General features: G+C 40.3%; 2 protein-coding genes across 5 annotated transcripts in view; both read left to right on the forward strand.

Annotated features, from left to right (window-relative positions):
• Positions 1-9,893, forward strand: part of sned1 (sushi, nidogen and EGF-like domains 1) — a 29,295-nt gene extending 19,402 nt beyond the window's left edge. For both annotated transcript variants that reach the window (XM_080033327.1, XM_080033328.1), the window contains 15 exons: positions 162-275; positions 388-501; positions 1,243-1,359; positions 1,467-1,754; positions 2,508-2,691; positions 2,937-3,049; positions 3,816-4,094; positions 4,527-4,668; positions 4,782-4,864; positions 5,689-5,787; positions 6,204-6,320; positions 8,700-8,787; positions 8,950-9,029; positions 9,128-9,155; positions 9,307-9,893. In XM_080033327.1, coding sequence (XP_079889453.1) covers positions 162-275; positions 388-501; positions 1,243-1,359; positions 1,467-1,754; positions 2,508-2,691; positions 2,937-3,049; positions 3,816-4,094; positions 4,527-4,668; positions 4,782-4,864; positions 5,689-5,787; positions 6,204-6,320; positions 8,700-8,787; positions 8,950-9,029; positions 9,128-9,153 — 1,844 coding nt within the window. In that variant the 3' untranslated portion in view covers positions 9,154-9,155; positions 9,307-9,893. The remainder of the gene's footprint in view (positions 1-161; positions 276-387; positions 502-1,242; positions 1,360-1,466; positions 1,755-2,507; positions 2,692-2,936; positions 3,050-3,815; positions 4,095-4,526; positions 4,669-4,781; positions 4,865-5,688; positions 5,788-6,203; positions 6,321-8,699; positions 8,788-8,949; positions 9,030-9,127; positions 9,156-9,306) is intronic.
• A 2,267-nt stretch (positions 9,894-12,160) lies between these two features.
• Positions 12,161-25,026, forward strand: part of ryk (receptor like tyrosine kinase) — a 48,274-nt gene continuing 35,408 nt past the window's right edge. For all 3 annotated transcript variants that reach the window (XM_080033274.1, XM_080033276.1, XM_080033275.1), the window contains exon 1: positions 12,161-12,812. In XM_080033274.1, the coding sequence (XP_079889400.1) occupies positions 12,599-12,812 (214 nt within the window). In that variant the 5' untranslated portion in view covers positions 12,161-12,598. The remainder of the gene's footprint in view (positions 12,813-25,026) is intronic.

Below are 25,026 nucleotides of genomic sequence, written 5' to 3' on the forward strand. Positions count from 1 at the left end.
TGTTCTATGCGGATGTTCAGCACACCTTCTCACTTATACAGTTCCTGTGTGTGTGTGTGTGTGTGTGTGTGTGTGTGTGTGTGTGTGTGTGTGTGTGTGTGTGTGTGTGTGTGTGTGTGTGTGTGTGCGCGCGTGTGTGTTTGTATTTCATCCCCCTTCAGACATCAATGAATGCCTGTTGGAACCCTGTAAACACGGAGGGACATGTGAGAACCAGCTTGGCTCCTACTTGTGTCATTGCCCACACGGCTTCAGCGGCCGGAACTGTGAAATAGGTACAGTCTCACTCTCCATTCAGCCTGTTACCTTACTTTTAAAGTCTATGCATTGTGACATAGAGATTATACGGGACAGCAATCAAATTCTGTTGTAAATATCTGTGTGCAGAGCAGGACGGGTGTGAGTCCAACCCCTGTCTGAATGGTGGCGTGTGTCGGGGTTACAGACGGAATTATTTGTGCGTATGCAAAGACGGTTTCTTTGGAGACCAGTGCCAGATGTGTAAGTGTAACTTTGCACTGTCTCACAAGTCTCTTTTATTGATGTGAAGGTGAGACACTGCAGGTGTATAGGGTAAAACAAATTAGATCATAAATGTCATCATAAAACTTTGCCAGTTGATTAGTTACATTTAAACATTACAATATTCTCTATCATGTGTGAATAATTATCTCTTAAAAAAAACTAAAATCTAGTATTGATACAAAGCAAGAGTTATAATCTATATTTAATTTTTACAACATATTAGAAGTTTTTACGGAACAGATTTGGGATACAGTCTCCTTTAATTTTATTCCAAAATTCAAAAAATACTTTAAACAGGTCTTAATAGCATGTTTTTAAGAACAAAATGTATCATAAATCAGGCAATTTACCATGTTGTACATATGAACAAATCCTTCTGTAATAACCATCAGAATAGTGCTATGAATTATTATTGAAAGCTGAGTTGATGTAAGTGCTTTAGAAGTTGAGATGTTTGGTTAAGAATGTTGAAAAAACTAATGTTGCGATAATGGCCATTAAAGATGGATGTATAGGAGCAATATGCAGACCCAAACAAAAGGTTTAGTGAAATAAATTGATAAATACTAGTATGAAAGAAGTCATGTTATGGACTAGTGCTTAAAAAAAGGATGTTTTTGCCTGCTGCGTCTCACCTTAAAAGCTTATTCCCACAACTTGCGTTTAGTTGTGACATGAACTTCATTGTCCTAACTGTTTGTCTTTGTCGCCCCCAAGTGGAGAACCCATGTGTACTGCAGCCCTGTGGAAACCGTGGCCTCTGCAGGAGTGACAAGCGAGGGAACTACAACTGTGTTTGCAGAGTGGGACACACGGGCAAAGACTGTGAGAAAGGTCAGTGAGAGTAACACCAAATTTGCACCACCTCTCTACAATGCAGAGACCCATCTGTACTAATGTAATGTATGGATTAGACATGTAAGGTTGCCAACTGTTCCCAGACCTGTTGCCTCCCTCTGGTCTCCATGTGCTGCGTGTGGAGGAGAGCGAGGTGGAGCTGCGCTGGGATGAGCCCGAGCCGTCTCACAGTCTGATCAGCGGCTTCGTGGTCACTTACGGTCCTGTCGGCCGCAGCAACCGCAAGTCAGACTCTCTGGACCGGCAGAAGTCCACCCACGTCATGAGAGGCCTGGTGCCCGGCCTGCTCTACAACATCTCCACCTTCTCCACCAAACGCAACACCAACAGCAACGACATCAGCCAGCCCGCCACCGCACTCATACGCACAAGTGAGCACACTCTTTAATGCACCGGAGATACAGTGGATCAGTCAGTGGTAATGATATTCTTAGACATCAGGCTTCCCTCTACAACAGATAGTTACTGTATATCAAAATTAGTTTTAGGAAGAAATCACACAACTGGAAAGAAATCTACTCCACAGATCTATTATTCTCATGAGTTTGAATGCATGAGTGCTTGCCTGCATGCATCTTTACTGGGTAACTCAGGTCATTTACAATACCACTCAGTAAAAAGATTCTGCTTTAAGCCAAAGTCCTGCATTCAAAATGTTCACCTCAGTCAGAGTACAAAATGATGAGCATTGAAATATAATTAATGTGTCAAAAAAAGTAAGTTCTGCTGAGAAAAAAATATATATTGAATAATAATCATTGATAGATTAATGTACATACCACTTTGACTTTGCAGCTGATAAAGGTAGAGCAATGTTTCTTACTTTATAAACTGTTGGGTGGCTTAATCTGTCATAATATATCATATTGTAACATGGTAATAATATTGTGCATTCATAATCCAAAACTGTGACAAAAAATGCAGTGGAGTGAAGAGTGCAATATTTCATCTGAATTGTAGTGGAGTAAAGGTATGAAGTAACATACAATGGGATTTGTAAAGTAAAGTGCAAGTACTTCCAAATTGTACTTAATACAGTACTAGTCTGTCCTTAAGAATAGCCCTTCAGTGAATGTACTTAGTTCCTTCCCAGCACTGTGTGTAAGTGTGTGTTTGTGTGCTAGGACCTCGGCGTGTGGAGCAGCTGCAGGTGGTCAATGTGTCGTCCTCTGAGGTGTGGCTGAGCTGGCTGGTGCAGGCGGCGCGTCATGCAGCGGTCAGCAGGGTGCACGTGTCTCTGCTGCCTTTAGACGGGAGTGAGGCTCGGACTGCAGTGCTCAACATGAGCACCGCTGAACATAGCTTCAGGTCAGCCGACTGCACTGCTACAAAACCACACCCACAAGAACCACAATTTCAAAAGAATACAGACCTGCAGTATCGCATGTGTCCACTGAATGGTGCTGTTGAAGTGCTTCACTTTGAATGGTTTTGGCCTATATAGCGTTTAACCACTAGAGGGCACTATTACATCACTTTGATTGTTAGGAGGATTGATGCTGCTTTGTTTGCTGTAGTGTAATTGTTTGTGTGCCTCTTTTCTTGTTTTCCAGTACATTACTGCCTGCTCAGATGTATACAGTGGATGTGTTGACTCAAAGTGGAATCAGACCAGATGAGTTTCCCTCCACCAGTCACTCGGCTGGGCCACTGCAATTCTGGACAAGTAGGTTACATCATTCAGCAGTATGTGTGACATTGAGATTCGAAAGATGTTACTACGACTTCTGACTGATAGGATGCTGGTGCGTTAGGGTTTCTATCTGATGATGTTTCATTCAAAATTAAAATGCTCCTCTCTATATCACCACATAATATATATACTGTCTACTGTATATATTAGATGTAAATAAATTGCTTTATTGCATTTCATTCATCATAGAAATTGCAGTTATGTACTCATTATTGTACAGTTGATTACTTCATTAACAAAATGTCGTCAACCAGAATGTGATTATCCTTCATTTTATTGTTCATTGATATATTTATGAACAACTCTAAGCGTATTACAGAACATTTATATTTAGTTTAAAGGGTTAAAAAAATGTGTTCAAATTAAAGCATTATCTCAGCGTTTGTTAAATGCTAGCATTAATGTATGTTTTATGTTTAATTTGTCAAGCCTATTCTGATAAAAATGTGTTGTTGACACACAAGGATAAAGTTGTGCTTTCCTTTAGTTTTTCTCTTTCCTCTGTAAATTGTCATTTAAATAAATAGTTTATTGTTAGAAGAGACTGTTCAGATTTTGAACTGCTATTGGTGTGCTTTCAGCTGAGTCCTGCTATAAAACATCTAGTGAGGCAATAATCAATGCAAATCAAGTTAGAAAATAGTTACTTTTGTCAACAATTGAACAAAGAGAAGAGAATATTGTTGATGCTATCCATGAAACAACCTGACCCTACCATCTCCATGTGTGTGTTGCTCAGGGCCTCTCCCCCCACAGAACCTGTCCCTGTCCCATGTGAGCACTAACTCAGCCCTGATCACCTGGAGCCGTCAGCCCAGGAACGTCCCCGATGGCTTTGTGGTCAACGTGACCCGAGGGCTGAACACCAGGAGCCGCTTCCTGCCCAACGGCAAACTAGGATCCTACACGCTGCGTGAGCTGACCCCAGGACAGCACTACTATGTGGCTCTCACCTCCGTCAAAAACACAGGGCAGGAGCAGGTCCAGAGCGTACCTCAACACTTAACCTTCACTACCTGTGAGTGCCTTTTGTTTCAGATTCCATACTTTCTCATTATCTCAGCATTTTGGGGCATATTTTTAGAACAAAATGTATCATAAATCAGACAATTAACACCATATGAACAAATCCTTCTCTAATTACCTTCAGAATTGTGCTTTGAATGATATGGAAAGTTTGGTTGATTTAAGTGCGTCAGAAGTCGAGATGTTTGGTTCAGAGTATTGAAAAAAAATAATGTTGAGATAATGACTGTTAGGAGAAATATGCTTTAAATCAATACTATCATGAAAGAAAAAAAAAATGTATGGAAGCAAAATAACCAAAAAAATCACAAAATTGACCAGTGCTTGTTTTTGCCCGCAGTGTCTCGCCTTAATCAGATCAAATTCGATTTAACTATAGATAATTGCATTTTTAAACAATGGGTTTGCATTTACTTTGACCCAGTGCCAATGGAGGCAAGATCAGGGAGACGAGAGAGGCCAACCGTAACTGGACAGGGGACTCAAGTGGGACGCACGCTTCCCCCATCTCAGCCCCAGGACCTGGGAGGCACGGCAGAGAGGGACAACTCAGAGGAACTGCCCAGGTACACCAAGACAGTCCATCACTATTAAACATACGTGCACAATGGTAAGGCTTTTGTTTCCAACTGGCAATTCAACTGTCAATAAATAATCAACACTGTTTCCTATGGTGTAGATACACAGAACTCATTGACCGGAGGGGGAAGATAACAGCCAAGTTCACTCACTTGCCTCGAAAAGCCATTCGACATCGTACCAGTAAGTACAAGCATGCCATCAACACTTTGTGGAGAGTCACCACCATAACACTGTTTGACAAAAAAAAATCTGAAACATTTCATGTATCATGAACAGTATTTCAGAAGAAAAGTCATGTTAATATTTTTTTGTACCTACCCATTAGTAATTTATTCTGTTTCTTAATTATAACTTGATAACATTCTCTGACATCTATAAAACTAGGATGCTACACCAACGCATTGCTCCAGATCAATAGAAAGAAAGAGTCATCTTATTTGCTTATCTTGATGGTTGATGGAATAACGTAGGTCATGCTCCTATGTTCCTAACCCTAGCCTGTCTTGATGAAATACAGCTGGTCCTCTTATGTAAACTGGACTCTCTGCCATCGCACTAACAGAGCCACCTTAGCTGACACGTGCTGTTGCTTTATCTAGCAGCTTTTGATTAAGTGGGATGCAAGAACACAACAACTCTTAGGAATAATCTTTGTTCCCTTCTGTAAATCTTGATATGACATTTGTATGTAAGGAATGTAACCTATTTTTTAACTTGACTCATCCCAGTTCCGTGGTTTACAGCCTATAGCCCAAACAGAAAAACTCTTTTACAGATGTTATCCTGTGCTCTGGAGAGTAAACTTCCGTTCTAGCATGTTTCTCTCCTTGTTACTCCCACCATCATGATATGACTTGACCAGTTTGTCAAATGTGTAAAGTTGGCTTATTTCAGAAGTGTCTCATTTAGTACCATGTCTACATTTGGTTGGGGTCACTCTACAGCCTGTCATTCATTTTAGTCTTTATATGCTGATTTGTGATTGGAAATGTTTTGCCTTGCAGAACCTGGTCCACCAATTAAGTTAGAGAAGATGGAGGAAACAACAAACAAAATCAGCCTTGCACTTGAGGTTCAAGAAGAAGGTTTAAAAACAAAAGCGGGTAGGTGTTTGCTCTAATAAGTGGCACATCTGTCCATGTAATTGATCCACGCTGATGTGCTGCACACACACACACACACACACACACACACACACACACACACACACACACACATACACACACAAGATTAATATCCTGTTGGAAAGAGACAGCTTGTTAGACCTTGGACATGTGATTTATCATTGGTGTTATGTGTGTTGTGATTGACATTCTAATGAGGATGCTAACCAGAAATAAGACAAAAAGTAATGTAACATTCAGGCAAGTTTAAAGAAAAGAAAAAAAGGAAGCGGTGTAAAAGCTAGAGGCTATTAACACATGGTATCAGCTGTGAGTAATGTGGAGTAAATGAGCTGAAACCTGAGAGCCAGACTCATTCTGTAGTGTGGATGTTGATGGCAGCTGTTGTCTTTTAGAGGTGCCACAGGACTGCCGCAGTCTGCCCTGTCTGAACGGGGGAACATGTGTGGACGGAGGCGACTCCTTCATCTGCGACTGCGCAGCCGGGTTCAAGGGCAGACAGTGTGAACTGTGTAAGTTTGTGAGATTCCTCTCCACACATACTGTATATATACACTGACTGGGTGGGTGGGTGGTGAAAGTAGGCTGCTTTTGGTCAAATGTGCTGTTCACTCATTCCGTTAAACAAGGATTTATTAGAGTTTGGTCTTAAACACCAGATTTTAAACACAATGAGGTCAGTAACACAAAGTTAATCCATCCTTCCATTATATACATCTCCTTATCCTTTTGAAGGGGACTTGAGCCTATCCTATCTGACATTAGGCGAGAGGGAGGGTGCCCGCATGTAAATGTTTTCTTTAAAAACAATAAAATAGTTTATGTCTTCACAAGCTTAAGGCTCTACAGCTATGCTAGTAGTTCCGTGAGGCTTTACATAGGGACAGTGGTGCCTTGGGCTAAATTCTCACATCAGCCTGCTGAGAAGCCCACAATGGCAATGCTGACATTCTGATGTATTCAAGGTTAATGTTTACCATATTCATTTAAGTTTTACATGTAAGCATGCTCACATTTGCTAATTAGCACATAACATAAAGTACAGATTGGGTCATTAGTTTTCCAGTATTTGTTCGTAAATCAAAGAATTTAGTAAAGGAACATTTTGACCTGATGGTGGCGCTAGGTCAAAATTCAGGAACATAACCAACGTGATTAATAATTCATCCTTAGGGAAACATGGATGTCTGTACATAAGTTTCATGGCATTTCATATTACAGGTGTTGAAATATTTCAGTCAGGATCAAACATTGGCATCCCTAACTCCACGTCGCTAGCATGGAAAAAAAAAACTATTTTCCATAGCAAATTATCAGTGGCCCATTCATGAGAAGGACATTTTTAACGTGTGGCGACACAGTGGCTCCACTGACACCTCGCAGCAAGAAAAGTCCTAGGCTCCTGTGTGGAGTTGGCATGTTCCCCCTGTGCCTAAAAAAGTCCACAGAAATGTCGGCCAGCTGTAAATGCTAGATATAAAATCAGGCCAAGTCCCCTGTCACCCTGAACAGGATAAAGGATTTAAGAAAACGAATGGTTGATATAATACTACTTCAAGTGAAAGAAATACAACCTCTCTTTAAAAAACAATCTAAAAGTTATTCAATCGATAGGTAGCATTCTTGCTTCTCCAAATCAGATTTGGGTGAAAGATGTCCTCTCACCAGCTGTCCAACTGTCATGAGTGTCAGCAAAGCGATTTACAGTCCTGAATTTATGGTCCAGAGGGTTGCACTTCAGCTTTCTCTCAATGTGACTGTAGCATCTCATGGTGTGAACTTACAGTGTAATATATGTTAGGTTTGCATTTCATGATGTAAACTGACATAGGGCCCTCAGCTATGTATAGGCCTCTGGTTCCCTCAAAGCAGGAAACATGCTCCACTGACAGTTGACCCCTGTCACATGTATGAATGGCTTGGTTAACTTTAAGGCTTAGGGGCATGAATGTACGACATGAATAGAGTGTAGAGGTAGGCACAAAGCACCATATTATTTGCACTGCAACGCTCTCCTTCTAGTGTTATATTTATAACTCAGTGTTTCTTTTGAATAGGGGCGGGGGGGGGGGGAATGAGGTCATTATGTCATCTGTGGACAATATCCGCAATGTGTCTTGATTCTACTCCATCTTTGATATTCACTCTGTCACTCCTAGTATATGTCCCTCATAGGTAAATATGCTGGGGGAAAAAAGTGAGGGCTCATTTAATTTAATAACAAACTATTTTATATGTTATCAATGAAGAAAGTGGGTTTCTGTCTTTATAAGAGCAACCTTATTCCTCTAAAATGAAAAAGTCCAAATTCCAATTACCAGCACCTAGCTGACGACCAAAGCCCATTCCATAAGACCTGCCTCCATTATGCATTATAACTGACTCTTTTCACACTGTCATTCCATCCGAAAATCCTTTCCCTCCCTCCCTTTCTTCCTTTCTTTCTTCTTCACATCTACTACATCTTTTTTCCCCACTTTTGTTTTTGTGTTAATAATATTGATGTTTTGATTTTGTAAAAACACTTTTCACTTTTCACACTTACAACATGTAGGGAATATATTCACTGACATTTAGCCAAACAAGAAAAAAGTGCAGTAACGTACAGTAAAAGGTTTATTTAATCAGTTGCATTTGGCTAATAATTCATTGCTGATAGAGCTGTGTATGAAGAGACAGTGGACATACCCCTGTCCCCTCTTGAGTCCTTTTCTTCACCTAAACATCCAGCGTCAGATTGTTTAAACATTCCTTTCCTAAAACCATCCATCAGCCAAAGTGCATGGCCCGGCTCCATCCCACATGACTCCTAAACCATGCAGCAGACTTTTCCTTGCTCTCAATACTAAAAGAAATCCATTCCTTGTGTGTCTTGTGACGGCTTTTTGCAGCGTGCCAACGAGTGCCACACCCCTGTACCCGGCTCTACTCAGAAACCAAGAGTGTTCCTGTGTGGGAGGGTGGAGTCTTCCACTACCTGTAAGTTTTAAAAAAAATCAGGCAAGGATCCCCTGTTCTGGCCTGGCATGCTTCCACACTCATTGTGACATATGTGATGTTTACAACATCTGGATTGGAAAGCTGAAGACATGTCAATGAACCAATGGATCAAATCCATGAGCGTGTTTTGTTTCCTCTCAGGTACAAAAGGACGTATAAAGTACAGCAGGATGTTTGTTATCGAGAGATTTGTGAACCGGTGCTTCCCAAGAAAAGTCAGAGTGAGTTGAAAGAGCTGTCTGGACAGTGTTGAAGTTGTTTCAAGCTAAATAAACCAATGCAATTCTTTTTAACACACTGATATGAACTTTCCCAACAGCAAGAAGAACAAATGGACAGCAATAAAGGTTTGTTTTTCTTTAACCCAATCAACACACAGATATTAGTTGTGGTGAAATGTTAACGCCGATAATAAGCAGAGCTCCTGTAAAGGGTCACAAGATTTTTAAAACCATGATCATAAAAAGAATGAGTCTTTTCTTCTTCTTTTTTCCCTAGAGCACTCGGATACTGACGAAAGGACTATCATCATTGTCATGTGAAAAACCTAGCTTCAACTTTGGTGTTTATAATCTACTTGAAGTAACTGATTATGGCGATGTGTGTTGTGCTGAGAAAACCCTGTCAGGACCCACTGTAACATTTGAGATCATCCTTCATCTGTAAAAATGAAAAATGGCCCAAATCATTGATGATCATTTGCGATGTGTGATGACTGATTTTTCCTACAAAGACATACAGTACGTACGTGAGTAAATAACGCAAAGCAGTTGACTGGACTGCATCAGAGACCTTATATACCTCATTTCCATGTCCATGCTGACACATTAGGAGAGGTTTTTTTTATTATTATTTGTGATTCAGATGCAGGTTTGTCCCTCAGGGAAAATGACTGTATAGTGTTCCGAGGATACCGGCCCCCGTGATCTCCTTCTAAAGACAATGGGAAATGTACTTTTTTCTCCACTCCCCGTTAATTCATCTCTCCCTCTGACAATGGTGCGCAGCGTTTTCTGTGCACAAATATCTTTTCTCTGTGTGTTGTTGGCAGGCGTCACTGCTCGCTGTTCTGTAAATAGTGTTTATAGGCCATTTTGTAGGTGAATATTTTAATAATAAAAATGTTAAAATGTATGTTTCCCCTGTACTTTTGTGTGGATATTTGCATCCTACAATACATTTGTAAAAAGGAAAAAAGGTCTGACACTATCCATTTCTACTATGTTTTTTTGTTTATTTTATGTATACATAGGAAAATTAATGTTTCAAGCTAATGATCTCTTTATCACTAGGGATGGGTATCAAAAAAACTATGCTAAATTAATACTGGTTCCTGACTTGTCAATGCCGAAATATCGACAAGCTTTTTAAAAAATGAAACTAATTGGTATTCAAGGTTCATTTATTAATTAGTTAATTATAACTTAGAAGCATTGTCAAACTCTTAAATGTCCCCTAATGATTTTGAAGCTGCCGGCATCACGCTGCCATTATGTTTGCATGGTCTTAACTGTGTGTTTATTGTCTTTAAGACTGGGAAACACTTTCAAAACTGTGAGCTTACTTTAGAAATGCAGCTAAAAGTGAGTTACACCAGAAACCAAATGAAAATGAACAAATACAACATTATAAATCTGAAACAGTGCAGCGTGTTTGAGAGCTTTAGCGAACCAGCAGCGATATAACTTATTCCTGCCATAAAATAATCACAAATGAAATGCTGAATCTTTTCATGTCATGTGCTTATTTTTTGCATCAAATTATGGAGAGTATTAACAAGAGTATTGGTGTGTATTGGTATCGATAAGCAATGTCAATCAGTATTGGTGCAGGTTTGAAAAAAATCCTAAAGATACCCGTCCCTAACTATCATACAGATAGGTATACTTTGTCTAAACACTCATTTTGGGGAATTAATTTAATTAGCCACTACCAGTCAGTTTTTAGGGGTGGAACTCTGTACAAGCCCATTGGGCTTCGTTCCCTCCTTGCACCATTAATTGTTAATGTGTGCTAAATAAATAAACTAAAATAAACTAAACTAAGTTTAAGAGTTGCAAAACCCCCCGAGTGGAAGTATTTTAGTGCTAGTTTATCAAGAGGAGGCAAGAGAGACTAAAGCCAGTTACACTCTTGGAGTCAGTGTTTGATCCACACAAGATCTATGGATTTCTCTATGGGCCCCTCTGCTGCCCCTCAGACCTGTATATACAGACTGTTGCACATTAAAGGAAAACGTGGATCAATCAGCCTTAACACTTACCAGATCTCAACCCAGTTGAACATCACCACAGCAGATAGCCTATATTGGAGCAATCTCTCCAACCATTAAAAAAAAACTAGGGGAATCATTCGAAGGAAAGGTTTGACCCTGTAGAGTTCCAGGGGGTGCTAAAGCCTGCAGGTTCATGGTCATCCAAAACTTGACTTTGACACTTGTGTAGGCCTTCTTCATGTGTGTATTGTGCCAGACCCTTATTTACTATCTATGGCCAGACCTCTATAGCCACCATGCATTTACTGTAATAATACCAGTCATAATGCAGCAATAACTAATGTAAAATCTGTATAATTTATCATGCTGTATCCTAAATTCTGATACAATGTTTAGTGTGGTGTATGTGTATGCTTACACAAAAAAAATACAAAATGAATTTGTCTAGTGTGTGGGCCTATTGCATCTTCATTCTTTATTTAGACAGATGGAACAGGAACAAGTGGAGGTAATATCGTCTGGATTTGACTTTGTTAGACAGGCATTTGCACAGTAGACATACCTCCCACCGTTCCTTTCAATGAAGACCCGTGATTGAAGACCACTGACCTGACCCATGAAACCAACGCAAACTAAAAACATACAAAGAATGCACTCAATTTAATTTTTATCTTTTCATTTACAAACTGATGTCTTACTGACAGTTTTGGTGTTGCCTACTCGGTGAAAATATGGCCAACTATCTCTAACAAAAAGCCCGACTTCTTAATATTATTATTTATTCTTTTAGTAGGTATTTTTTACAGTTTGGCATGTTAAGGTTAGGCTACTTGTTCTCCAGACTCATTAGTGCTGGATTCGCATTAATTGTATTACATGCATAATCAATATTAACATAGGCCTACAGGCAGTAGCCTATATCAATGAATAGGATATGACACTATTGCTGATTCGTTTGTGACAATAGGTTCTTATGTCACACAAGCATTTGTTCTCATAAAAAGTTTTTTTGGTTCGTAGTCCTTCGTTAAACATATTTCCGACCGCACATGAAGGCAGCATTCCCCCTGTGAAGTGAGTGGGAGCCCCCGCAGCCCCCCCTCCTTTCTGTTCAGAGTGAAAACTGAGATAGTGAGGAAAAAGCAACGGGAGGAAAGACCATGGAGGGAGGAAGCTGGATGTATTAGCCACTTTGCTATATTAGGGCACTTTTTTCTCCCTTCCTTCTTTCGTTTTTGCCCGTACAAATCAAAGCGCCCGAGTGTTGCGATATCCGGTGTGGTATTTTATGTGCTGGGGAAACGTCGTAAATCTCTGGAAACATTCAACGACAGCCTGACGAAAGTTAGCCTGCCCCGGCTAACTAACTTAGCCTGTCTCAAGCTAGCAAGAAAGGAGTAACAAAAAAACAGGCTAGTGGGAAAAGTTGGTTGGTAGTGGCTACAAAGTGGCGCCGCGGCGGGAAGTAACTAGTAATGTTGCCTCCCGGGATTAACTTCAGATACGGATGAGAAATAACTTGGCGAGTTGGGGGGAACACTGAGGACAACGACTCACAGCCGGACAGCCGCTGCTATGTTGGGGTTGACTCTCGGCTGTGGCAGCCCGCCTCAGTCCCGACGGTGGCAGCACTCGGTGCTGTGGCGGCTCGGGGGCTTCTTTTTCCTCCTGCTGCTGGAAGGGGCCGCCTGCCTGGCCAGCCCGAGCAGCACTTCAGCCGTCAACAACAACAATAACCTGCCCAGTGTCAACATATACATGAGTGTGGAGGAGGTGAAGAAGCTTTTGGGTAAGAATGAAGGCCCGCACGTAAAGACAGCTGTCTGCAAACTTTGTGTTGTGTGTGTGTGTGTGTGTGTGTGTGTGAGTAAGTGAGCGAGAGTGTGTTGTTGTGATACAGTTGTAACCCTCACATCTGCACTTTTACCGTCTTAAACTGTACTGAACTCTTCGTGACGCATTGTAACTTTATCGTATTGTGTTAAAATAGTATAGCCAAAGTGAAGTCTGTTGTCATTTTAAGTGTAAATGTTCCCTGGCCCACAAACAGTAGAGCATTTCACTCTTGAGTTCTGCTCCAAAGTTAAGTCAGTACACAATGGATCACATGTGCTGCACACATTATTACTTACATCATTTGATGTAATTAGGGTGCTAATTGGGTGGTGAGCTCATGGTAACGTGAAACTGAGTTAAATTAAAGGATTAGCCCTCAAGTTATATTAAAAAAAAAAAGACATTGATCGTGTCTTTGTGAAAGTTTTGTAAAGTTCCCAGGGCCAATTTGACCTGAGGACTCACTCTTATGTTGTGAATTGCAAAGTTGTCTTGGACACTGTCTTTGAATATTCTTAAATAATGATAACATTGCAGAAGAATGTGTAATTACTGAAAAGGCATTAGGGAAAAATAGACAGCTGAGTTGTATCTGCTCAAACTACCATTTCTCTTCTTGACAAAACCTGTTGCTGTTTGGATCTTTAAATCAATGCGACTGTTATATTGCATTATTAAGGAAAACAGGCTTGAAGTTTGAAGGAGCAGATTCACAGCTGTGGTGACTCTCAGCCCACCTACGGTGTGCAGATGTGTCACCTCACCAGGAATGGTTTAAAGGAGGAAGTGAGTGACTAATCCAAACATTAAAGAAAACCAGAATGGGATAGTAGTGGTTGTCACTGTTAAATGAAGGTAGCTTTGGTCCTGTATTCTGTTCAGTATGCAGCTGCAGGCGATGCTCAAAGCTTGTCTTTTTAATGTTTTCATTTATTATTCAAGTCTCATTATCACTAATTCAACATCTTTTTCATGAGCACCTGATGGTATTTAAGATACAACACAACTGGAGTACATCTTCCTAGAACATTCAGTCCACTTTCAATAGCAGTTTCTCTATCATGTACTCCATTATATGGACTTCTGTCAGTCTCTGGGTCTATTGAATTGTTGTTGGCGTGCTATCCTCCAGTTTAAAGATATGATGTTTCTAGCAATCGGTAGTATACGCTTTATAATATTTCTGATCATTTTCTGTTACAATTTCTGGATGTACTCCCCCAAACAACATAGGATCCATCAGAATGGCAATGTTCATTATCTTTTCAGTCTCCCCTTTTATAACCTGGGATCCTTATAGCCTGGGACAGTCCCACAAGACATGGGAATGATGTCCCATCGACCAACAATTCCTCAGTGGTGATACTAAATTCTCAAGGTTGTGGCTTGTGTATGATTCGGGCCAGGGGCCATTATGGCATTATATGTCTTGGCCGTATTAGGCCATTACTTTTTTAGCTGTACTGTACAGATTTGAAAGACTTGCTAAACCTGCAAAATAGACACAATTTCTTTAATTTTACTTACTAACGGGACATTTTGCTGTGAATCCTTTTCCTCTGTGCCAACTAAGGTCGTGCCAGCCTGTGGTTCGCTCTAAGTTGTTAATACAGGGTTTACTGAAGATGTCTGGAGTTTGAAACTAGTAATTTACCAAGCAAGAGCCACTGCACAGTCTAATCTACGGGTTGAAGTGCTACTACCTAATGTCTCTGTGGCGGGATGAAGCTGATGTTGCAGCTTCTCAAATAGACTAGTATGAAGCTGTACAATAAATGTATCATCACTTTGTTGTGGCATCTGCATTTTTTGAATCGGATGTGATTCAGTAGGATTCAGCAAAGTTTGTTCCTGTTGTCCATTTAACCAGGAGAAAGAATCAAGTGTGACCAGGTTTTAAACTGCTGAACTTTAAGCTGGTTAATTATTTCATAAAGAGATATTTAGTGCTATAAGCCATTAAACAAAGATATGTCTAACTGCTAGGTGTAGGACTGTTTTAATGTTTGAACTCAGTCATTTTAGTGGTATGGAGGAATGACTTAATGTTTGACAACTGTGTGCAGAGCTCAAAGTATGCAAAAAAATAAACTTCCATGATGCAGTAGCAACTGTATAGGACGGAAGGAGGTGAGACTGGTCTCACACTGATGAGGGGATGCTTGGGGAGTCTTGCTGCAGATTCATGTGGAGATCCTAAGTTTGCTTTTGGTTTGAAACTAGCTGATACTTGTAAAAACTCTTAATAAATCCCCAGATTAATTGGTTAAATCAACAGACACGATGAGTTATAAACCTTATGTGTATTCATGTTTTTCCTGAATGAAAACCAAGCTTTAAAGTAGGGATGCACCGAAATTAAGATTCTTGATCTAACATTTAACATTGGAGTATCAGAACACCAGTTGTGGATATCCAAGGGAAGGGACTGGATGTCATTCACATTTCACTACCTATTAAGGCATGTTTACATTTGCTCAATACCTTTTTCCTGTATGTGCTTTCTATCAAAGTTTGGAGTTTAGTTCATTTGTGACTTGTAAAATAGCAGATTGGTTAGGACCAACAGAAGAGATGCCACGCGCTACCGTGTTAGTCGGTAGAGAACTCCTATCTATTATGATGACTCTCGTTCACATAAGTGTCCCAATCCCAGTATAGAACAATTGGACTTGGATGAATCAATGATGGCTGAATTGGTCCTGGTATTGTCCATGCTGTTTCACTTTGTGACACTGTTATGGATTAGTGGGGCTCTTCTTTTTTTGTTTTACTTTTTTTTTTATGGTTTTACAATTTTTTTACATAAGGACAAAAAAAACAGAATAAGTAATCACATACAATACATACACAACCCCCTCCCCCCTCCCTCACATAAACAGACAAGAAATACAAGAAAAAAAAGTGAAATAAATAACTTAGACAAAATGATGAAGAAAATAAGATATAAATACACAAAAAACTAAACTGGGGCAAACCTCACACATTTTAGTTCCCTATGTGCTGCAGCACTGGGCCCCATACAGCGGAGAATGTATGGGAGTGGCCGGACAGCTCGTATCTTAGGGGCACTTTACACGACAACACGAAACGGTGCAAACGCGAAAATATTCTCGCGGTTGCACTATATCATTTACATGAAAACAGCAAACGCAAGCATGAAACTGCAAGTTTTTGAGATCTACTCCCAGGGAGGATTTTTTGTGTTTTTAAAAAAACACTATCCATAGTTCAGTGTGCAGCGGTTAAGTTACTGTTCAACAAAAGGAGCATTAAGGCTACGGCTTCACAGTAAAAGCATTTCACTGGCTAAACATTAACAGTATTTCACTGGACAAACGTGAGTCGACTTTTATTTTGAAGTACTCCTAACAGGAAAGTAGCCGCTCACAAAGCCCCTGCACTATCAGCATGTCTTCTGCTTTCACGAGTTCAATCCAGTGAAATAAGAGGACAGAAAGCTTGTAATTTACAATACTTGTAACCCCAAGCTTACACCAACCGCTTTATGAACGTTAATGTCATTACTTTTTGGTTACAGTAAGGTTTTATGCATCAAATTGTACCGAAAGAGCTATCTACTAGGCTGTGTCACCGCTGACTATTGGCTTGGCACTGCTGCTACACTGCTACTACAGCGATTTCGTCCCGTTTCCTCTGAAAACATGTGTACGAGTGAAGATGTCAGATAAATTGTGTCTGAACGGGTTTTTTTTAAGCCAAAAACGGGAAAACTGTCACTTTTTCACCGTGTAAAGTGCCCCTTAGCCTTTCCACATGTAGAATGCCCACCAGTTCCCTCAGCCAAATTAGTGGGGCTCTTGAGTAGAACAGCTTCATCGTTAATGTAATCACTCAGTGACACCTGTGCTTTGCCCGCTGCTGTAAGAGTTAAGAGAATGAGTTGCCGGCTGCTACTTTTACACAGCAATGTTATCAATACATTTGTACTGCAGTGTACCAAATGACTAAATAACTTCTTGGCTGTTGTCTGGTGAAGATGCTCACAGCACGCCCATGTCTGTACAATTTTTTTCTGTTGAGAGAGAAACAGCACCACATATCATATCATGTTTGAAAGGGTAGAGTGGACTGTGTATTTATGCTGTTCAAAAAAAATAATGTTTTTATTTTTTTAGTTTTCTCTAGATAAATGATCCCGCTGGTGGATGGTGACCACGGGTTGAGGTCTTTCTGTCAAACTTTAAAGCACATCACATCATTGTTTAAGGCTGATCATATTTGATCTGCATAGCAACCTAAAGGAAGCAGTAGTCTGACGATACATGACTTGGCATCAGTTTGTCATTATTAGTCCCTCATACAGAGGTGTTTACATATCTCACGTCTTTACCATGTTAAGATTGTATCTGAATATCAAGTCAACCACTACTGTAATTCTATTGAAACATATCTTAATTAATGCAATTCAAACCACATAAAGAACAGGAGTTTAATTTATACAGAGCAGTTGCCTAGTCAGAAAAAAATGGCAGATCAGATTTATTGTAATTGGTTACCTGACATTCAAATAAGTGCTGCCAAATATGTCAGATTTAACAAAATATGGGTATTCTTTAACTGTGTTTTCCATTTTATATGCCCCATTCAGACCGTTTTTCAAATTTGGTTAAAATTCAGTCTCCACAGGATTGCTATTCAATGCTAATGTTCACAGTGCGCTAATACATTTTTATTTGCCAATAAAGCATAGGGAGCACACGAGAGGAAAAAGTGACTTCATCCAGTGCTGTAGTCCTGCTGGGGTCTGTCTGCCTTTTTAGCAGATGGACTGTCCGTTGAGGATTTCATTTTGATAAGTTTAACAAACAACCTGGCTCTCAAGGGTAAGGAAGAGGAAAACGTCATGCTTGAATTGGAGCAGGGTTTTGCATACGCAGCGTGTTTGTCTGTGGAGGAACTACAGGCAGCATCCCTGATTGTTTCTGCATATGACTAATGGATAGTGATCGGTCTGAAGAATCCTGCTCTCCACATGCATTCCTACCACCAGTTCCCCTATCAGCTGTGCCTCCAGACCCTCATCATGGGTTGGAAATACAGTTGCAGCTGCCGGCTCAAATTCATTTACTTAACCCAAATAATCAGTTTTTCCTGGAAGGAAGTTGAAACATGCAAAACATCTCTGCAAACTATTCTGTTTACAAAACATGGCTGACGGTTAGACCAACAGGGGAGGAACTGCTTCTCATTTAGGTCAGACCTTACAGAACAGACTTTTTTAGATTGGAAGCTCATTGATTCAAGCTTTAGTGTTTACTACTGGTCTAGATTTATTGGGTGTAATTACATCCTTAAAGTGGCTACGAGTAACTTTGTCGGTTGGCGGCCCCTTTGGACAAAAGCGGTAGTATTTTTACGACGCTAGCTGTCGTAAAGCTGTTTTCTAGCGTGTGCCGGCTGTGCGAGTGTCAAATGATTAGGACGCAATATAGTGCAGGGCTCCAGAGTGCGCCTAATTTGGGCGCACGTGCGCCCAAAAATCTGGTGAGTGCGCCCAGATATTTTCACTGGTCGCACCAGTGCACCTGAAATTTTTAACGTCATATTATGTAATATTGGGTGCTGTGCTGCACGATTCCTCTAATCACGATGTGAGCTAGAGCGATTACATTCCTCACAAATGGCTGCGATTGCGATTTAATGTAGGATAAATGTGCGCACGTGTGTCTAAACGTTCCAACCGCTCCTCTCGTCTTTATGGTAGCGCGCCGCGGCTCCTCTGACAGTGAGTGTGTGTGTGTAGCTGAGCGCGCACCTACACGGCGTGCAAGACAGATGCAGACTATGGTGCAGACAGCAGAGTAAACAAACAAACATGGACACCGACGCGCATCAGCATCCACGCTGAACTGTGACGGAAATCAAAGCCAACGTCTGCTATATGGAGATTTTTAGGATTCAGTAATGTGACGTTGAACACATTGAACTGCTGTCTAAAACTTGGAAAGTAATAGTTGCTATATGTCGCGTGGCAACCGGTGGCAACTCGCCCAGTCTATCAATTCAGTGCGGAGAAAAGTCGAATGCATGAGAGTGAAGGGCCACGCAAGTTTCAGTAAGTTGATAGAGACTATTGCCTTGAGGAATGCCTGGGAAATTATGATAATTTTTTTAATTAAGTGTTTTATTATTTTGAAAACAGTGTAGGTAAGGGGTGTGCACGAGTACACGTGTACTTGTTTGGTAAATCATAAACGTTTAGGAAAAAATCAATAAATGAAAACCGTTTTTTTTTTTTTTACTTTGGGAAATGATTATATTTCCAGGAGTGGAGGGCGATGTGATTTACTGTACTAAAGCAGATAACACAACACATTATTGTGTTTGGTTACGATATTTATTAATTTAAATATTTAACTGCAAGCTCCACCTTCAGTTTCACTTTTGTTTTCATCTCCGTCTCAAACAGCTGGTCCGATCAGCTGTCCGGCTTGCGAGCCCAACGGCCCGACAGCGGGAGTCAGTCTAATGACAGATGATCACTAGGCAGTTATGATCACTTAAGTCAAAAAGCAAAATCATGAAATGACTGCCTCTCTCTGTCTGTCTGTCTGTCTGTCTGTCTGTCTCTGTCTGTCTGTCTGTCTGTCTGTCTGTCTGTCTGTCTGTCTGTCTGTCTGCTTGTCTTTCTCACTGCACACTGTCACTCCAACAGCCTCTGCAAAAAAGTTGACGTTGACCCCCCCCCCCCCCCCCAAAAAAAAATTGCAGACTGTAACCATTTAGACATTTTTGTAAACATTCACACCCCTAGTGTAGGCTGCTAGCCTAGTACAAGCTTTATTTTCTATATATTTTCAATGATTCTTAATATGCGTTTGTTTTAAATTGAGATCAAGTTTCAAAACTATCAATAATCCAAAATTTTCCTTGAAAACCAAGAATCATAATACCATTTATTTATTATATTGCATCGCAAATCGCAATATTAGCCACTATAATCGCAATCGCACAATTTCTCCAAAACGTGCAGCACTAATTTGGTGCACCCAAAATATATGCTGGTGCACCTAGATGAAAAAGTTAGGCGCACCGGTGCACCCAATGAAAAAGTTAGTCTGGAGCCCTGTAGTGCATGTCCGTGTGTTGAAAGTGTGAGGGCACGGACTCTGTTCAGCTCTGTGAAAGTGGTTAGTGACACTGCATCAACTAATGCCAGTCAGTGCCACACACACCTGATCGAATGAGTTGATGCAGGCTCACTAACCACTCGCACGGAGCTGAAAGATTCCGTGTCCTCACAGAAAACGAATGAACGAGAGACGGCAGTATGGATCACGATGAGGTAATGTGTTTATGTTGTAAACTTTGTTTTAGTACTGCTCATTCATTTAGGAGTAAGTCTGCAGGACTTCACTCCAGTGAAATTGTCTACACGTTGCTTGGCAACGCCCTCCTCCCGCCCGTCTATCGCTCTCCCTTTTAGCTTTTTCTACATTGAATTTTCTTTGATGGTTCAGCCCCGTTATCAGTCATTATGACGACAAATAACTGTCTCAAACAAGGCTCCCGCTCCCCTTCCCTCACCTGGAGGGATAGGCTTCTCAAATCGCGTTGCTGCGCTACACTGAAAAGTGCGACCAATACGAATATGTGACCATAGAGCATGCATGCGCAAACCGAAAATCTGACTGGGTGTGCGACCAGACCAAATGCAGTAATAAAAACTATATCATAACGTCTTTCTTTGCACTGATGGTCTCGTTTGCTGTTCAAGGTCATTTATGATTATCGGAGGAAAAATTAGGCTGTTTTAAAGATATTTAAATGTTACTCGTAGTGGCTTTAAAGGTTAGAACAGATAGTAAGTGAATTAGATATCCAAAATTACATTTAAGAAGGAATTTATTCCTGGACAGTGAACAACTGTCTCTGGGGAGACAATTGGTGTATCTGTCCTTCTTGGCCAGGCCTATCTCGGACAAAATACATTTAAACAATTGTTGCTAACTAGTGTAAATAAAAGTTAATACATTCAGATGTCTTATATTGTATTAGAGAAAAAAGCAACAGTCCTCATATTATAGAAGCTGATCTTTTAGCATTTCTTCTTGAAATATAATTCATAACATGTTACAATTATGGCTTTTAAAATTAACGTGTTAACGCAGAGTGATTCATTTCTGGAGTTAATGCATTCATTCTTTTAAAGCACATGTGCAGAATGACCCGCCCCGTGCATCCCACCCGCTCTGCACTACAGTCACTCTAACGTTGTGGCTGACCCAAGATCAGCACGCAGCCCAGGAACTGGTCAAGGAGCTCCTGGAACTCTAAAGTACCTGGTAGTTTTGGTGGAAACGCGCTCAAGTGATTAATCTCATCTATTTAAGATCAGAATTTAAGTGAGGTATACCTGCAGATACCATAAATAAGTACCTCTCTGATGGATGTAAATCTCCATGAGGTGTTTAATTCAAAAGTTGCTCAGAAATGTACTCGGATAGTTGACGAAGAGACTCGCCATCACGCTGCTCACTACTTGCCAAGGCCCATGACCCAAGCTATGACATGGGTTTTACAGGCTTCAATAGCGTGCTTTCTTTCCCCGTTTCCTGGCATTCAGACCATCCATGTGATAATTCAGAAGACGGGGGATGAGGTAAAAATAAGTTTTATGCACTTAAAGCGGCTACGAGTAACATTTAAATATCTTTTAAACAGCCTCATGTTTCCTCTGATAATCATAAATTACCTTTAACAGCAAACGGGACCATCAGTGCAAAGAAAGACGTTTTTATATAGTTTTTATTACTGCTTTTGGTCTGGTCGCACACCCAGTCCGATTTTCGGTTCGCTCGTGCAGGCTCTATGGTCACATATCCGTATTGGTTGCAGATTTCAGTGTGGCGCTGCAGCGTGATTTGAGAAGCCTATCCCTCTAGGTGAGGGAAGGGGAGCGGGAGCCTTGTTTGAGACAGTTATTTGTCGTCACAATGACTGGTAACGAGGCTGAACCATCAAAGAAAAAAAGAGAATGCAATGAAGAAAAGCGAAAAGAGAGAGTGACTACGGGCGGGACGAGGACGTTGCCAAGCAACGTGTATACAATTTCACGAGAGCGAAACTAGACTGTGTTTACTCCTAAATGAATGAGCGGTTGGTACTAACACAACGTTTGCTTTGCTTCACCATCATCAGATAACCATTATCTGAAATAGTCATTATTTACATCAACAACACAAACACATTACCTCATCGTGATCCATACAAACTGCCGTCTCTCTTTCATTCGCTTTCTGTGAGGACACAGCTCCGTGAGAGAGGGTAGTTAGGTGACGCTGCTGCATCAACTCATTGCAATCAGGTGTGTACTGACTGGCATTAGTTGATGCAGTGTCAAAACCACTCTCACGGAGCCGAAAAGAGTCCTCACACTTTCAACACACGTACATGCACTATATTGCGCCCTTCTCAGTTCACACTCGCGCGCCTGGCACGAGCATTTGCGACAGCGGGCGTCGTAAAAATACTACCGCTTTTGTCCAAAGGGGACGCCAACGTGCCATCTTACTCGTAGTGCCTTTAATTTGCTGTCTCCTTCCTATAATAATGACATTTTTGAGCCCAGTTTTCCATGGTAGTCGGCTTGATCCCCAACATATTAGTGTGAGGAATCTGTCTTTGTCGAAAGCAAGCACTAAGAGAGTCTGTTTTCTAGTTCTTGCATGGCATACTTACTGTGTCACTGGTCTTGTGGTCTAGTAGTGCTGTGCTTTTCCACTTCAAGCTAACCCCTAGAGCACCCCAGCCCCCAACCAAAATTAGTATTGTGTAGACAAGAGAAGTCCTTTTCCATTAAACTCTTTGCTTATAGGAAACTCCATGCATGTTTTGTGCAGCTACATATTTTCTCGACAGATTCTAATCAGACTCCACCTTTATTAGATTTAGAACTACTTCACACATTATCTTTTAAAATCAGACATTTTCCTAGTTATTTCATTTTGCGTAATCTAGCAGTGTGGCTAGCAGTGTGGTCATTTGGTCCACTCGGCCAATCAGGTGAGTGGGTCAGAGTTTGGCTTAATTTCTCTGGCTGAGCATGCAAAAATAGAAATGTCCAGGTATTTAAAAAAGTGTGTAAAATTGTCCCTGTATCCTGAAGAGCCAAGTGCATGGAGGCTAACCAGCCGTCCTCCTCCCCTCCTCCAAAGAACTGAAAGGCAAGCAGGGGCTTTGGAAAAGAGCCTGTGAACAGTGAGGAGTGATTGGCAGCAGTATTCATTTCCTTCATGCCACTTTCCAAGGATCCCGTGGATGAATAGGGGAGCCCCTGCTTTCACGTCTTTTGTCTAAAAAGCTGCTGCTCTGACACAAAGGACGGCTCGTTGCTTTACAGGAGATTACCATTTTGTAAATAGTCCGCAAAGTGTTAAAATTTGAAAAAATTGGCATCGGTAATATGTGATCAAACAAACTTGGAAATTATGATGTGGGAATGAGGAAATATTAGGAGCAGTTGAAATCGGATTCTAGTCAAGCCTTCCAGTTCATGTAGAATTTCTAAAATAGAGGATAGATGTGTTTACTAAAAGCACATTTCTAAACAAAAAAAAAACAAAAAAAAACAAAGTTGACCTTTCAAACTGTTTCTGTATGAACACAAAGCTGCCCATGTGAAACAGCATACAAACATAGATGGTGTGTTTGAGACCTCTTAAATAACCCCAGTGTTTCCCCCAGCGCTTTATAGCTAAGGCGGCCGCCTTAGCAACGCCAGCCTCCCGCCTTGACTACCAACCGACCCCCCCCCCCCCCCCCCCCCCCCAAAAAAAAAAAAAAAAAAAAAAAATTAAATTAATTTAATTTTTTTTTTTTTTTTTTTTTTTCGTGCTGCACAATTAATGTAATAGCAAGCGCGATGTGTGTGTTGTGCATGGTCATAACTGCGCGAAAGGCCGCGATTTGCGGTAAAAAGCATGTGTCCCCAAGCGTTTCTCTATCAGCTGCTCTGTGTCTGCGGCTTTGCGCGCGCGACTGTACCGCACCGCGTGCGACTACGGCATGCACGCGGGAGAGTTAAACGAGCAGAAGCAAACCGAGATTTAACTGGTGGCGATAATAAACGCAGTGCAGTTCTATGGGGATATTTAGCTGAACAGAAAGAAGTGCTCTGCAAAGCTAGAATAGTTTAACCCTTCCATGCTCCTTTAAAATAATCACACTTTTACACCTTCGACACACTTGTGTGTCCATGAGAAATGAGCCTATAAAAATGATATATAGTAATATTTTTGTTAAAAAAAAATTACATTTTATTTTAAACCAGCATCTGAACTAAACATACATATAAAATATTAATGTATTTTTTTGTTAATTAACCCTTTAATTGACATGATTTGACAATCAAAACCCCCTTTTTATCGGTTGAAATATGCAAAATATGATTTATTTTCAAAAAACGTTATGCAAACTAGACTATTTCTGGTTTGGTTATTGCAGGCTAGTGTGTGTGAAAGATTAGCAGCAACATTTATCAATTTGTATTTTCTATTTTTTTGCAGTGCCATATTTCATAAAATACTCACACTTTTACACCTTCGACACACTTGTGTGTCCATGAGAAATGAGCCTATAAAAATGATATAAAGTAATATTTTTGTTAAAAAAAAATTACATTTTATTTTAAACCAGCATCAGAACTAAACATACATATAAAATATGAATGTATTTTTTTGTTAATTTACCCTTTAATTGACATGATTTGACAATCAAAACCCCCTTTTTATCGGTTGAAATGTGCAAAATATGTTTTATTTTCAAAAAACGTTCTGCAAACTAGACTATTTCTGGTTTGGTTATTGCAGGCTAGCGTGTGTGAAAGATTAGCAGCAACATTTATCAATTTGCATTTTCTATTTTTTTGCAGTGCCATTTTTCATAAAATACTCACACTTTTACACCTTCGACACACTTGTGTGTCCATGAGAAATGAGCCTATAAAAATGATATAGAGTAATGTTTTTATTTAAAAATTTTTTTATTTTATTTTAAACCAGCATCAGAACTAAACATACATATACAATATTAATGTATTTTTTTGATAATTAACCCTTTAATTGACATGATTTGACAATCAAAACCCCCTTTTTATCGGTTGAAATATGCAAAATATGATTTATTTTCAAAAAACGTTATGC

This window comes from Ammodytes marinus (genome assembly GCF_949987685.1).
Source record: "Ammodytes marinus genome assembly, chromosome: 8".
Taxonomy (NCBI): Eukaryota; Metazoa; Chordata; class Actinopteri; order Uranoscopiformes; family Ammodytidae; genus Ammodytes; species Ammodytes marinus.